The 12,688-nt window shown below is 46.2% G+C and overlaps 1 protein-coding gene across 1 annotated transcript in view; it reads left to right on the forward strand.

Annotated features, from left to right (window-relative positions):
- The window catches only part of LOC308665663 (tyrosine-protein phosphatase non-receptor type substrate 1-like), a 142,511-nt gene that overhangs the window by 95,221 nt on the left and 34,602 nt on the right, over positions 1–12,688 (forward strand). Inside the window, exons 3-4 of the mRNA XM_081323790.1 lie at positions 10,775–11,116; positions 11,298–11,618. Coding sequence (XP_081179916.1) covers positions 10,775–11,116; positions 11,298–11,618 — 663 coding nt within the window. The remainder of the gene's footprint in view (positions 1–10,774; positions 11,117–11,297; positions 11,619–12,688) is intronic.

Genomic DNA, 12,688 nt, shown 5'->3' on the forward strand with positions numbered 1-12,688 from the left:
GATGCCCAAAAGCTTACAACAATAAGTTAAAATACATTAAAACAATAATAAAACCCAAACCCAGCACCCATCAGGCCAGGCCGGCTTGTTCGAACAAGTAGGTCTTCAGATCGCGTCGGAAGGAGCAAAGGTCGGGCGCCGTCCGGAGCTCGACCGGCAAACGATTCCATAAATCCGGCGCGCCCACAGACAATAGAATAGAATAGAAAATAGAATAGAAATACAGAATAGAACAGAACAGCAGAACAGAATAGAATAGAATAGAATAGAATAGAATAGAATAGAATAGAATAGAATAGAATAGAATAGCAGAGTAGGAAGAGGTTTAGGTGACCGCAGGACACTGCAACCAAGATAAATACAAGCCAATGGCCAAGCCTCCGAATTTTGATCACGTGACCACTGGGATGCTGTCATGGGCATAGGTACGAGGACTGGTCGTAAGTGTGAAAAATGGTTGTGCCACTTTTTTTTGGTACCGTTGTAATTTTGAATTATTGCAGTTTGGTCTGTTTTAAATCACAATTTGGTGACCAGTCAACATTTCTCCGATTCATTAAAATGCTAAGCAGAGAAAGCTGACCGCGATAACTTCCCCTCAATACGTAGGGGGTGGATTCAGGTCAAAGGGGTCTTTTTTCCCAATTACACGCATTAAAACTACAAACGAGTTGACACATTAATACCAATATTGAATTAAGGGACGGATTAACGGGATGAATATTAATGTCCTGCTGATATTATTAAATTAGCATGTTAATATAATTAATAGCAATGCCCACCGATCGGATATTTAATCATTTCTCCTTTCTGACAAGTTGATAATTACAACTGTTAAAACCGCGGCTAAGATTTGGGCGGTTTGAGGCCCCCGAAGTCGGTTTTCCCGGCTTTAAACTATGATTTACAAACTAGTTTACGGTCCCTTGTGGGAACCCAGCCAGGGTGGAAAAAAAATTACCTCAAAGAGGTCTAAAATCATTGCCCTCCACTTTTAAATAACTACTAGTAGAGGCGTCTTTTATTAGGCCCTGTTAACCTTTGGCAAGAGCTGGTGGCTTCCCCAGATAGTTCAGACAGCAGTTAAATAACATAATTTCCATCGCTGTTTCCAGGCGGTCCTCGCCTTACGACCTCAGCTGAGCCCAAAAATTCCCTTCGCTAAGCGAGACAGTTGTTAAGTGAGCCTCGCCCCATTTTACAACCTTTCCCGCCACAGTTGTTAAGCGAATCACTGCAGCTATTAAGTTAGTAACATGGTTGTTAAGGGAGTCCAGCTTCCCCCTTGACTTTGTTTGTCAGAAGGTCGCAAAAGGGGAAAACACACGACCCCCGGGACACCGCGACCGTCGTAAATATGAGTCAGTTGCCAAGCGTGTCTGAATTTTTGATAATGTGAAGCTGCGGAATGCTGCAACGTTCGTAAGTGGGGGGAAACGGTCATACGACGCTTTTTTCAGTGTCGTCATTTTGAACGGCCGCTAAACGAATGGTCATAAGTCGAGGACTGCCTGTAAAGGTAGTCCTCAACTTACAACCACAACTGAGCCCAAAATTCCCATTGCTAAGCAAGACAGATGTTAAGTGAGCGTGGCCCCATTTTGCAACCTTTCTTGCCAGAGCTGTTAAGTGAATCGCAGTTAAGCATTTTTACATCAGTAACCAGTCGTTAAGTCAATCTGGATTCCCGCTTGTCTGAAAGTGGCAAAAGGGGATCACGTGACCCGGGGACCCTACAAATATGAGGTAAATATGTGGCAGTTGCCCAGCGTCTAAATTTTGATCACGTGACCCTGGGGAATGCTGCAGCGGTCGTTAAGTGTGAAAAATGGTCCTAAGTCACTTTTTTTCAGGGCTGTTCTAACTTTGAGCGGTCCCTAAATGAACAGCTGTAAGTCGAGGACTAAGTTTAGCCCAATGTTCTGACGTTGAGAAAGATGACTGGACTTCAGCTCCCAGAATTCTCTAGCCAACAGCCAACAGCTGGGGAATTCTGGGAGCTGTAGTCCCCATACGAATGAAGGCGAATATACGTGTCTCAGGATAATGGGATAAAGTCAAGAAATCCACATATCTGAAAATTGCATTGTTCGAAAAAAACACTGCTCTAAATAATTTTTCATTTGCCTTTGAAAACCAAGAGTCAGATTCTCCAGGCACGAAGATGCTTTAGCTGGATATATTTCTAACAGATCCTTCCCAATCTAGTCAAAGGAGTAGAAATCAAAGTTTTAGTTGAATATTTGCTCGGTTTTTTAACCACGTGTGAGAGAGACCGTCCTTTTTTCAGCAGCGTGGTCACTTCAGACAGTGGTTAAATGCACGGTTGAAGACGCATTTATTTGAACAAGCCGGCTTGGCCTGATGGGGGACGGGTTTGGGTTTTATTGTTATTTTAATATATGTATTTAATGTTTTAGCTTGGGCATATGTTTAATTCTTTTTTAACTTTTATATTTTTGTATTTTTACATGTTTGCCCTGTTCACCGCCCTGAGTCCTTCGGGAAAGGGCGGTATACAAATAAAATTATTTATTTTATTTAAGTCAACCTATTGTTGGTGAAGGCAGCTCTTCAGGCTGCTGCAAGTTTCGGCTGCCCTCAACACTGTGACAGAGCTGCCTGCGAACTCTCTCAAAGGCAATTTATGGACCTTGGCAAGCCAGAAGCAACAGCGTCTTAATTAATGGCCATTTCTACACAGTCGGTTCCTGATGGGGGGGGGAAGATACCGGGCGCCACTCTCTTGCGCTAAAAATAATGGTTTTGACTTGTACTCCCATCACTGGCGCTCTGCAGCCGAGCCCGGCTTTCAGCCGGGTGCCCTGCGTGGCGCCTGGTGGCAGAGCAGATCTAAAATTAAGCACATTGTCAGCTTTTCTGCCTTCACCCAGGGGAAAGGGCAAGATGGCGTGTTCATCCCTTAATGGAAATAAATGGACTCTCTTTGCTTGTTGTTCTTCTCAAGGAAGAGGGGGGGAAGAGAGACAGATTGTTTTCTGTCATCGTTTAAATCCCTGTGGTTTTTTTTTCCAAACTGGGCAAGCTAAAGAGGGGTGGACTTCAATTCCCAATTTCCTCAGCCTGTGGGCTTTAAAATGGGGGAACCTCAACTGCCAGAATTCCTCAGGCAGTAAGGGGAACGGCTGAGGAATTCTGGGAGTTGAAGTCCACTCAGTTGAAAGCATGACTGGCTGGGGAAATTCTGGGAACTGAAGTTCGCCCATCTTAAAGGATGCAGGCTGAGGAATTCTGGGAGTTGAAGCCCACCCCTTTTAAAGCACAAAGGCCGAGGAATTCTGGGAGTTGAAGTCCACCTATCTCAAAGCATGGCTGGCTAGGGAATTCTGGGAGTTGGTCCACCTATCTCAAAGCATGGCTGGCTAGGGAATTCTGGGAGTTGAAGTCCACCTATCTCAAAGCATGGCTGGCTAGGGAATTCTGGGAGTTGAAGTCCACCTATCTCAAAGCTTGGCTGGCTGGGGAATTCTGGGAGTTGATGTCCACCTATCTGAAAGCATGACTGGCTGGGGAATTCTGGGAGTTGATGTCCACCTATCTGAAAGCATGACTGGCTGGGGTATTCTGGGAGTTGAAGTCCACCCATCTTAAAACACACAGGCTGAGGAATTCTGGGAGTTAAAGTCCACCTATCTCAAAGCATGGCTGGCTGGGGTATTCTGGGAGTTGAAGTCCACCCATCTTAAAGCACACAGGCTGAGGAATTCTGGGAGTTGAAGTCCACCTATCTCCAAGCATGGCTGGCTGGGGTATTCTGGGAGTTGAAGTCTACCTTATCTCAAAGCATGACTGGCTGGGGTATTCTGGGAGTTGAAGTCCACCCATCTTAAAGCACACAAGCTGAGGAATTCTGGGAGTTGAAGTCCACCTATCTCAAAGCATGGCTGGCTGGGGTATTCTGGGAGTTGAAGTCTACCTTATCTCAAAGCATGACTGGCTGGGGTATTCTGGGAGTTGAAGTCCACCCATCTTAAAGCACACAAGCTGAGGAATTCTGGGAATTGAAGTCCACCTGTCTCAAAGCATGGCTGGCTGGGGAATTCTGGGAGTTGAAGTCCACTCCTCTTCAACTTGCCGAGTTTTTGAAAAACTCGCCTTAAACTCTTACCAATTTTTCAAATATTCTTCAGAAACCTTCTGAAAGAGTTGAAGAGAAGTCAAGATGGCTGGCTACCCAATCAAAGCTCAGCCCCTTTTTAATGCATACCGGTAGCAGTTGATTTACAACAGGAGTAACCGAAGTTTACAACACCATTGAAAAAAAGGGTCTTCTGACCAACTTCCTGGCTTAGCAACAGAAAACATGGCCCTCGGTTCTTGTCGTAAGTTGAGGACTGCCTGTCCCGACGTTCCTAATTATTAAAATGAAGAAATAATAAGCGATTATCGTTGGATAGGGACGCGGTGGCTCAGTGGGTTAGGACGCTGAGCTTGTCGATCGGAAGGTCGGCAGTTTGGCGGGTCGAATCTCGAGTGCCGCGTAACAGAGTGAGCGCCTGTTACTCGTCCCAGCTTCTGCCAACCTAGCAGTTCGAAAGCACGTAAAAATGCAAGTAGAAAAATAGGGAACACTCCGGTGGGAAGGTAACAGCGTTCCGTGCGCCTTTGGCGTCTAGTCATGCCGGCCACATGACCACGGAGACGTCCTCGGACAAGCGCTGGCTCTTCGGCTTTGAAACGGAGATGAGCACCGGCCCCTAGAGTCGGAAACGACTAGCACGCATGTGCGGGGGAACCTTTACCTTTACCTATCGTTGGATAATTCATATTGGTTAACCTGTGTCCGAGCCCTGAATAAATTTTGCAGCCCTTTGGGGAAAAGAAAAACAATCCAGCTTTCTTTGGAAGCGTGCCCCCCCACCGCTAAACAGGGCCACGCCCACAATGGGGGTGCCATTTTGAGAATGTGATCGTAAGACGGCTCTCGCAACAGGCCCACCGGCTCCGAAATTGACCCGCGTAGAGTGGATTTGGGAATGAATGCAAAAATATAGTCGCTCCAGATATTGCTGTTTCATTTTAATCTGGGGCTGTCAGCCCGAGAGGCTTGGTTTTCAATTTTCTTGGCAGGAAATTGCTGGAAAAACCAACTTCTTTTGGGCATGATGTACAGTGTCTTCTCGGTGGAATTGGCCCTTTCCGACGCCTGCGATAATATTAGAGAGACAGCTGTGAAACTATTTTTATAGCTTTTTCACTCGCGGATCAGGCTCATCGCTGAAGGACTGTTAAACCCAGTATGCTTTTAATGCGCCTAAAATCCTCCGTTTGCATCTTGCTCGCCAAGTGCGACCCAAACAGTGGGGATGTTTGCAGGACACAATAAACTGTGATATCGTTGTTTAGCGAAAGTCAGGAGCGCTGTGTGAATGCATCCTTTTGGCGGATTCAAGCATTGGGAGGGTTTTTTTTTTCCCCAACCAGAGGAAGAACTGATGTGCTTTGTGATGGGCGAAAAAGAGAATTTGCCCACACGGGGGGAAAGAATTGTGGTCTGCTTTGCCCACCCCAGCTGTAAAGAAGTCTGCCAGAGCATAGAGACAGCGAGCTAGAGTGGCTTCTATAGAAACCGGTCTAGGAACACCTCTGTGGTAGCGTGGCAGAATAAGTAGTCCTTAACTTAAGACTGGTCACTAAACAGACACACACACCCCCAAAAAAGGTATTTGTGATCCATTTTCAACGGCACTGAATACATTTTAATTCATTGACGTCCTTTTTGCAGCGTCCCGTAGTCATGTCACCCACAGTATTTGACATTTTTGCCCCCAATTGGAATTTACATCTGGCTTCAGGCAAAAATGATCCATAGCGAGCAATGGATTGACCGTAGCATTCGTTTTACAATGGCCACATTTGCTTAATGACCCCCTGCAAGAAAAGGTTATAAAAGTGGGTTTCGGGGATGCAATGACCCACTTATGACTGAGGCAGTTTATGACCATAGTGGGACAGCTCTATTATGGTCGTATGTTGAGGACTATCTGTCCCCTATGGTCAGCTGAATCCACCAGGCTGGCAGGTTGCTGATGCCAATTGCATATTGCAGACAGACAAATCCAAGTGTTTGAGCAATGAACAAACCTTGGTAATATCTAAGGAGCTTCCACGAACAAAGTGGTCAAAGCATCTGAGAGCCAGATAAGAAGGAAGGAATGGAGGATCATTAAAGAGAGAAAGCAACCTGGAACTAAGGAGAAATTTCCTGACAGTCAGAACAATTAACCAGTGGAACTACTTGCCTCTGGAAGTTGTGGGCTCTCCAACACTGGAAGTGTTTAAAAAGGGATTGGAAGACATTTGTCCAGAATAGCATAGGGCCTCCTGCTTGAGCAGAGGGTTGGACTAGAAGACCTCCAAGGTCCCTTGAAACTCTGCTTTTCTGTTCTGCCCCAAAGAAGAGGGGGTCATCCTATTCTCCAAAGCCCCTGAAGGTAGGACAAGAAGCAACGGATGCAAACTAATCAAGGAGAGAAGAAGCAACCTAGAACTACGGGAGAAACTTCCTGACAGTCAGAACAATTAACCGGTGGAACTACTTGCCTCCAGAAGTTGTGGATGCTCCATCACTGGAGATTTTTAAGAAGAGACTGGACAGCCATTTGTCTGAAACGGTATAGGGTCTCCTGCCTGAGCTGGGGGTCGGACTAGAAGACCTCCAAGGTCCCTTCCGATTTCTGCAATTCTGTTATTCTTCAGGACTAGTCGTTAGCTTGGAGGGTCAGTTTCACAGACATGCAGGATGATGTCTATGGAGATTGTCAGTCACCCAGGTCAGGGTTGTCCCAAAGATGCTTTTTCAGGAGGCAACTGGACCTTTTCCTTTGAAGTTGTTTCGCTTCTCATCCAAGAAGCTTCTTCAGCTCTGACCAGACGGTGGCGAAGGGAAGGATTTATACTCCTTGCAGACAGCTGGTCGTTTGCATCCTTTTAGAGGGTCCTTGAGGCCACCTGGAGGATTACCTGTGTCCTCAGGGTCACCTGAGTGGTGCAAATGGGCGTGGAGCCTTCTTGGAACCGCTGAAAGGATGGTGTGGTAGACTGGAGATAGATGATGTTGTATCCCTCCCCCTCTGTTGAGGGAGGGCTGCTCAATTTTGACATAGATGAGGGTAATAATAATAATAATAATAATAATAATAATAATTATTATTATTATTATTATTATTATTATTATTATTATTATTATTATTATTATTATTATTATTATTATTATTATTATTATTATTAGTTGGAAGGGACCTTGGAGGTCTTCTAGTCCAACCCCCTGCTCAGGCAGGAAACCCTATACCATTTCGGACAAATGGCTGTCCAGTCTCTTCTTAAAAACTTCCAGTGTTGGAGCATTCACTGCTTCTGCAGGCAGGTTGTTCCACTGGTTAATTGTCCTCACTGTCAGGAAGTTTCTCCTTAATTCTAGGTTGCTTCTCTCCTTGATTAGCTTCCATCCATTGCTTCTTGTCCTGCCTTCGGCGCTTTGGAGAAGAGCTTGACTCCCTCTTCTTTGGGGCAGGCCCTGAAATACTGGAAGACTGCTATCATGTCTCTTCCTCATCCTTCTCTTCATTAAACTGGATATACCCAATTCCTGCAGCCGTTCTTCATATGTTTTAGCCTCCAGTCCCCTGATCATCTTTGTTGATCTCTGCCCTCTTTCTAGAGTCTCAACAAAGAGGCCATCTAGGTCAAAATTGAACAGCCCTCTCTCTGCAAAGGGGGAGAGATACGACATCACCTGTCTCCAGTCATATTCAACTTTGTGACCCCATGGACCATCGCAAACCAGCCTTTCCCCACCCGCCATCCTCCATCATGTCCCGGAGTTTTCCCAAATTCACGTTCATTTCACCATTGACCCTGTCTAGCCATCTCCCCCTCTGCCATCCCTTTGTCCTTTGGCAATCTGTCTTCTCCAACATCAGAGTCTTTTCCAAGGAGCCTTCCCATTTGGTGGTCAGAATATTTGAGCTTCAGCTGCAGGAACTGTCCTTCCACAGAAAACCTTCAATTTACCTTTCCTGGAATCCAAAAGCTGCATCTCCAACTCTCTCTCTCTCTCTCTCTCTCTCTCCCTCCCTCCCTCCCTCCCTCCCTCCCTCCCTCCCTCCCTCCCTCCCTCTCTCTCTCTCTCTCTCTCTCTCTCTCTCTCTCTCTCTCTCTCTCTCTCTCTGATGTCCGCCTTGGTTCTAGAAGAGTCACGGAAGTTTCCAAACTCCCGCGATTCATTCCCCGACACTTTTTCTCATCCCCGCCACCAGCTCTGGAATTCAGTGGCACATGGTACATTATCCAAAAAGCACGTGGCTCTTTTCCTTTTGTTACATAAAAGTGCATTTGTTAAAAAGCCTAATTATGGAACATGAGCGGCGGTTACACAGTGTGAAAACAGATTGCTCGAAGCATTAGATAGCAAAATTGTACACTTTACCTGCCATTCGATCTTAAGAGAGTTTGGATGGTGGGTTTGGTCTTTGTATTCAATAAGACGCCCAAAATCAATTTTGCATCCGGTAGCCACAGGGCCTCTGAGCGTCTTTTCCATTTGTGTGACAGTGTGTTTAAAAAACCTGGGGGATAGAGGAACATAAAACAATAGAGTTGAGAGGGACTTTGGAGGTCTTCTCGTCCAACCCCCTGCTCAGGCAGGAGACCCCATACCATGGCAGATAAATGGTTGTCCAGTTTTTTCTTGAAAGCCTCCATTGATGGAGCATTCACAACTTCTGGAGGTGGGTTGTTCCACTGGTTAGTTGTTCTCCCTGTCAAGAAATTTCTCCTTAGTTCTAGGTTCCTTCTCTCCTTGATTAATTTCCACCTGTTGCTTCTTGTTCTGGCTTCAGGGGCTTTGGAGAAGAGCTTGACTCCCTCTTCTTTGGGACAATCCCTGAGAGATTGGAAGACTGCTATCATGCCCCCCCTCGTCCTTCTCTTCATTAAACTAGACCTACCCAATTCCTGCAACTGTTTTTTGTATGTTTTAGCCTCCAGTCCCCTGATCATCTTTGTTGCTCTTCTCTGCACTCTTTCTAGAGTCTCAACATCTTTTTTACATCTTGGTGACCAAAACCGGATGCTGTATTCCAAGTGTGGCCTTATCAAGGCATTGTAAAATGGTATTAACACTTCTTTGGGGCAGCCCCTTAAATATTGGAAGACTGTTATCATGTTTCTCCCCCCCCCCCCGTCCTCTTTTCATTAAAGTAGACATACCCAATTCCAGCAACCGTTCTTTGTATGTTTGAGCCTCCAGTCCCCTGATCATCTTTGTTGCTCTTCTCTACACTCTTTCTAGAATCTCAACATCTTTTTGATATCATGGTGACCAGAACTGGATGCAGTATTCCAAGCGTGGCCTTACTAAGGCTTTGTAAAGCGGTATTAATACTTCACATGATCCTGATTTTATCTCTCTGTTTATGCAACCAAGGATTGCATTGGCTTGTTGCTGCACACTGTTGGCTCATATTTGAGTGACTGTCCATTGAGGCTCTGGGTTCCCTCGCACAGTTACTGGCATTAAGTAACTGCGAGAGGGGATGCGTGCTTCAAACGTAACATAAAATGCACAAAGCTTTTTGCTCTGGAAAGTGTTTCATTGCAAGGAATTGGGGCACTTGTTACGTTCAGTGGTGCCATGTTTTAAAAATAAGCAAAGCCTATTCACGGCGAACAGAAGGCAAGCAACATTCCTAAACATCGGCGGCAGTTTTTAAGAAATAGCGCCGTGGAACAGATTTAGATTCTTAAGAAGAAATTAATGTTGCAATGAAACACCCTTAAATGGCATTGTATTATTTCAAGGAAGGAAAAAATCTTCCTTTGAATTGGAGCAGCCGGCGTCTTCACTGGTCCGATGCAATTACCGTCATCTGTAAAATACGATGTTTTCATATATTTTTTTCTTTAAAGTGCCATAAAATCAATTTTACGATCCAGTTTTTCTACCTTTGCAAGGTGCTTGAGGCAGACAGTTTGATGATGCTCTTTACTAAACCAACAGGGAACAAAAAGTCCCAAAATGGTTTTATAGTTGCCGTAACAAGAACTGAGGGCAGATTTAAACCAATTCTTCCCTTGTCGTTAGCGATAGTCCTCGACCTATGACGGTAGCGGAGCTTGGAATTAACAGCTACCCTGGTGGTCCTTGACTTACAGCCACACTGGAGCCCAGAATCCATGTTGCTGAGTGAGAAAATTGGTGAAGTGCGTTTTGCCCCCATGTTACGACTTTTCTGGCGGCGTTTCTTAAGTGAATCGCTGCCGTTGTTAAATGAGTAACACCGTTGTAAAGTGAATCTGGCTTCCCCCATCGACTTTGCTTGTCAGAGGTTCGCAAAAAGGGATCACGTGACCCCCGGGGGGGGGGAAATGTTGCAACGGTCATAAATACGAGTCAGTTGCCACCCATCCGAGGAGGAATTAATTTCCTGATAGCGAGAACAATTAATCAGTTAATTAAACAATTAAACAATGATTCCACAACTTTTGGGTGCCCCACCGCTGGAGATTTTCTAGAAGAGATTGGGCAGTCATTGGTCCAGAATTGTGTAGGGTCTCCTGCTTGAGCAGGGGGTTGGACTAGATGACCTCCAAGGTCCCTTCCAACTCTGATATTCTTTTGTTCGACTCTCTTCTGACAATCTCAGCCACAACGGAATGCAAGTAATTCTGTTCTCCGAAGGGGCACCGCCAGAGGAGCGGTGACCATTTTCTAGAGGAAACCTAGTCACAAAAGTGTCTCTTTCTATTTCAGTTGTTACAGGACAGAAAATGGAGGTAACACAACTTCCGGAAACCGTATCGGTGAACGCTGGAGACAGCCTCACTCTACAGTGTACATTGACTGGAGCAAATTTACCCGGAGGCGTGCGGTGGTTCAAAGGGCTGGACAGAAACCAGCCCCCCATTTACAGCGATACGCAAGTTGCTTCCAACCGCGGGGTGAGGCTGGTCCCAGGATCCAACATGGACTTCAGCATCAACATCTCAAACATCCGTCCTGAAGATGCCGGGACCTACTATTGCGTGAAGTTCAGGGCAGGGGCCCCAGAGAGAGAACTGACTTCGGGGAAAGGCACTCTGGTCTCCGTAATTGGTAGGTGGCCCACCCACTTGCTCTTTGGGGGTGGGGGGAGATGTTCCCAGTCAACCGAGAGACATGTGGGTGTAAATCCCATGTTCTGAAGTTGAGTCTCTCCAACCAAACACAGTCTTGTAGCTTCCCATGTTATCTTTGAGGAACGTCAACTGATATCTCTCTCTACTTTCTCCTTCAGCCAAGCCATCCCAGCCTGCGGTTCGTGGCCCCACAAGAAGAATCACGGCGGGGTCTCGGGCCGCCTTCAACTGCTCCACAGAGGGATTTTCCCCCCGAGAGATCACAGTCAGCTGGTTGAAGGACGGGAAAAAGATACAGGCTGCCCAGACCATCATCCTGAATTCGGATGGAACAGAGAGCATCTCGTACCGAGCGGAGAGCACAGTGGACATCCTGCTGGAGCAAGGAGATGTGAGGTCTCAGCTGACCTGCCAGATCCAACACAGATCGTTGAATGGTCCTCTCCAGCAGGCCTTCCCGCTCGGTGATGTCCTAAGAGGTAGGTGAGCTCTGCGTTGCAGAGAGGGACAAGTAAGGTTCTACATTTAGGCAGGAAAAATCAAATGCACAGGTATAGTATAGGGGGTACCTTGCTCGATAGTAGTAACTGTGAGAGGGATCTCGGAGTCCTAGTAGACAATCACTTCAATATGAGCCAGCCGTGTGCTGCAGCTGCCAAAAAAGCCAACACAGTGCTAGGCTGCATTAACAGAGGGATAGAATCAAGATCACGTGAAGTACTAATACCACTTTACAAGGCCTTGGTAAGGCCACACCTGGAATACTGCATCCAGTTTTGGTCACCACGATGTAAAAAAGTTGTCGAAACTCTAGAAAGAGTACAGAGAAGAGCAACAAAGATGATTGGGGGACTGGAGGCTAAAACATATAAGGAACGGTTGCTGGAATTAGGTATGTAATGAAGAGAAGGACAAGAGGGGACATGATAGCAGTGTTCCAATATCTCAGGGGCTGCCCCACAGAAGAGGGAGTCAAGCTATTCTCCAAAGCTCCTGAAGGCAGGACAAGAAGCAACGGATGGAAACTAGTCAAGGAGAGAAGCAACCTAGAACTAAGGATAAACTTCCTGACAGTTAGAACAACTAACCAGTGGAACAACCTGCCTCCAGAAGTGGTGAATGCTCCATCACTGGAGGATTTTAAGAAGAGACTGGACAGCCATTTGTCTGAAATGGTATAGGGTTTCCTGCCTCAGCAGGGGGTTGGACTAGATGACCTCCAAGGTCCCTTCCAACTTATTATTATTAAGGCCGCGGAGTCTGGACCTGGTAGAGGGCCCTCCGTGGCAGAGGGAAGACACCAGGCAAAGCTAGGTTCTCGTCCCACGGAAGCCCACTGAAACCAACCCTCTTTCTCAGCCCAACCTGCCTCCCAGGCCTGTGGGTACTGGGAGTGGGTCTTTAGAAAGACCTTCCACCTCTGGCTCTTTCCCCAGGGACTTGGGTCAAGTTGAGTAGAGCTCCCAAGTGGTGAGATATATTTTAATCCTGATTGTCCCGGAATTGTTTCACTTTGCTTTAGTGGTGTGCTCTGATTTTCCTTTGTATT

This window comes from Vipera berus (genome assembly GCF_964194415.1).
Source record: "Vipera berus genome assembly, chromosome: 3".
Classification (NCBI taxonomy): Eukaryota; Metazoa; Chordata; class Lepidosauria; order Squamata; family Viperidae; genus Vipera; species Vipera berus.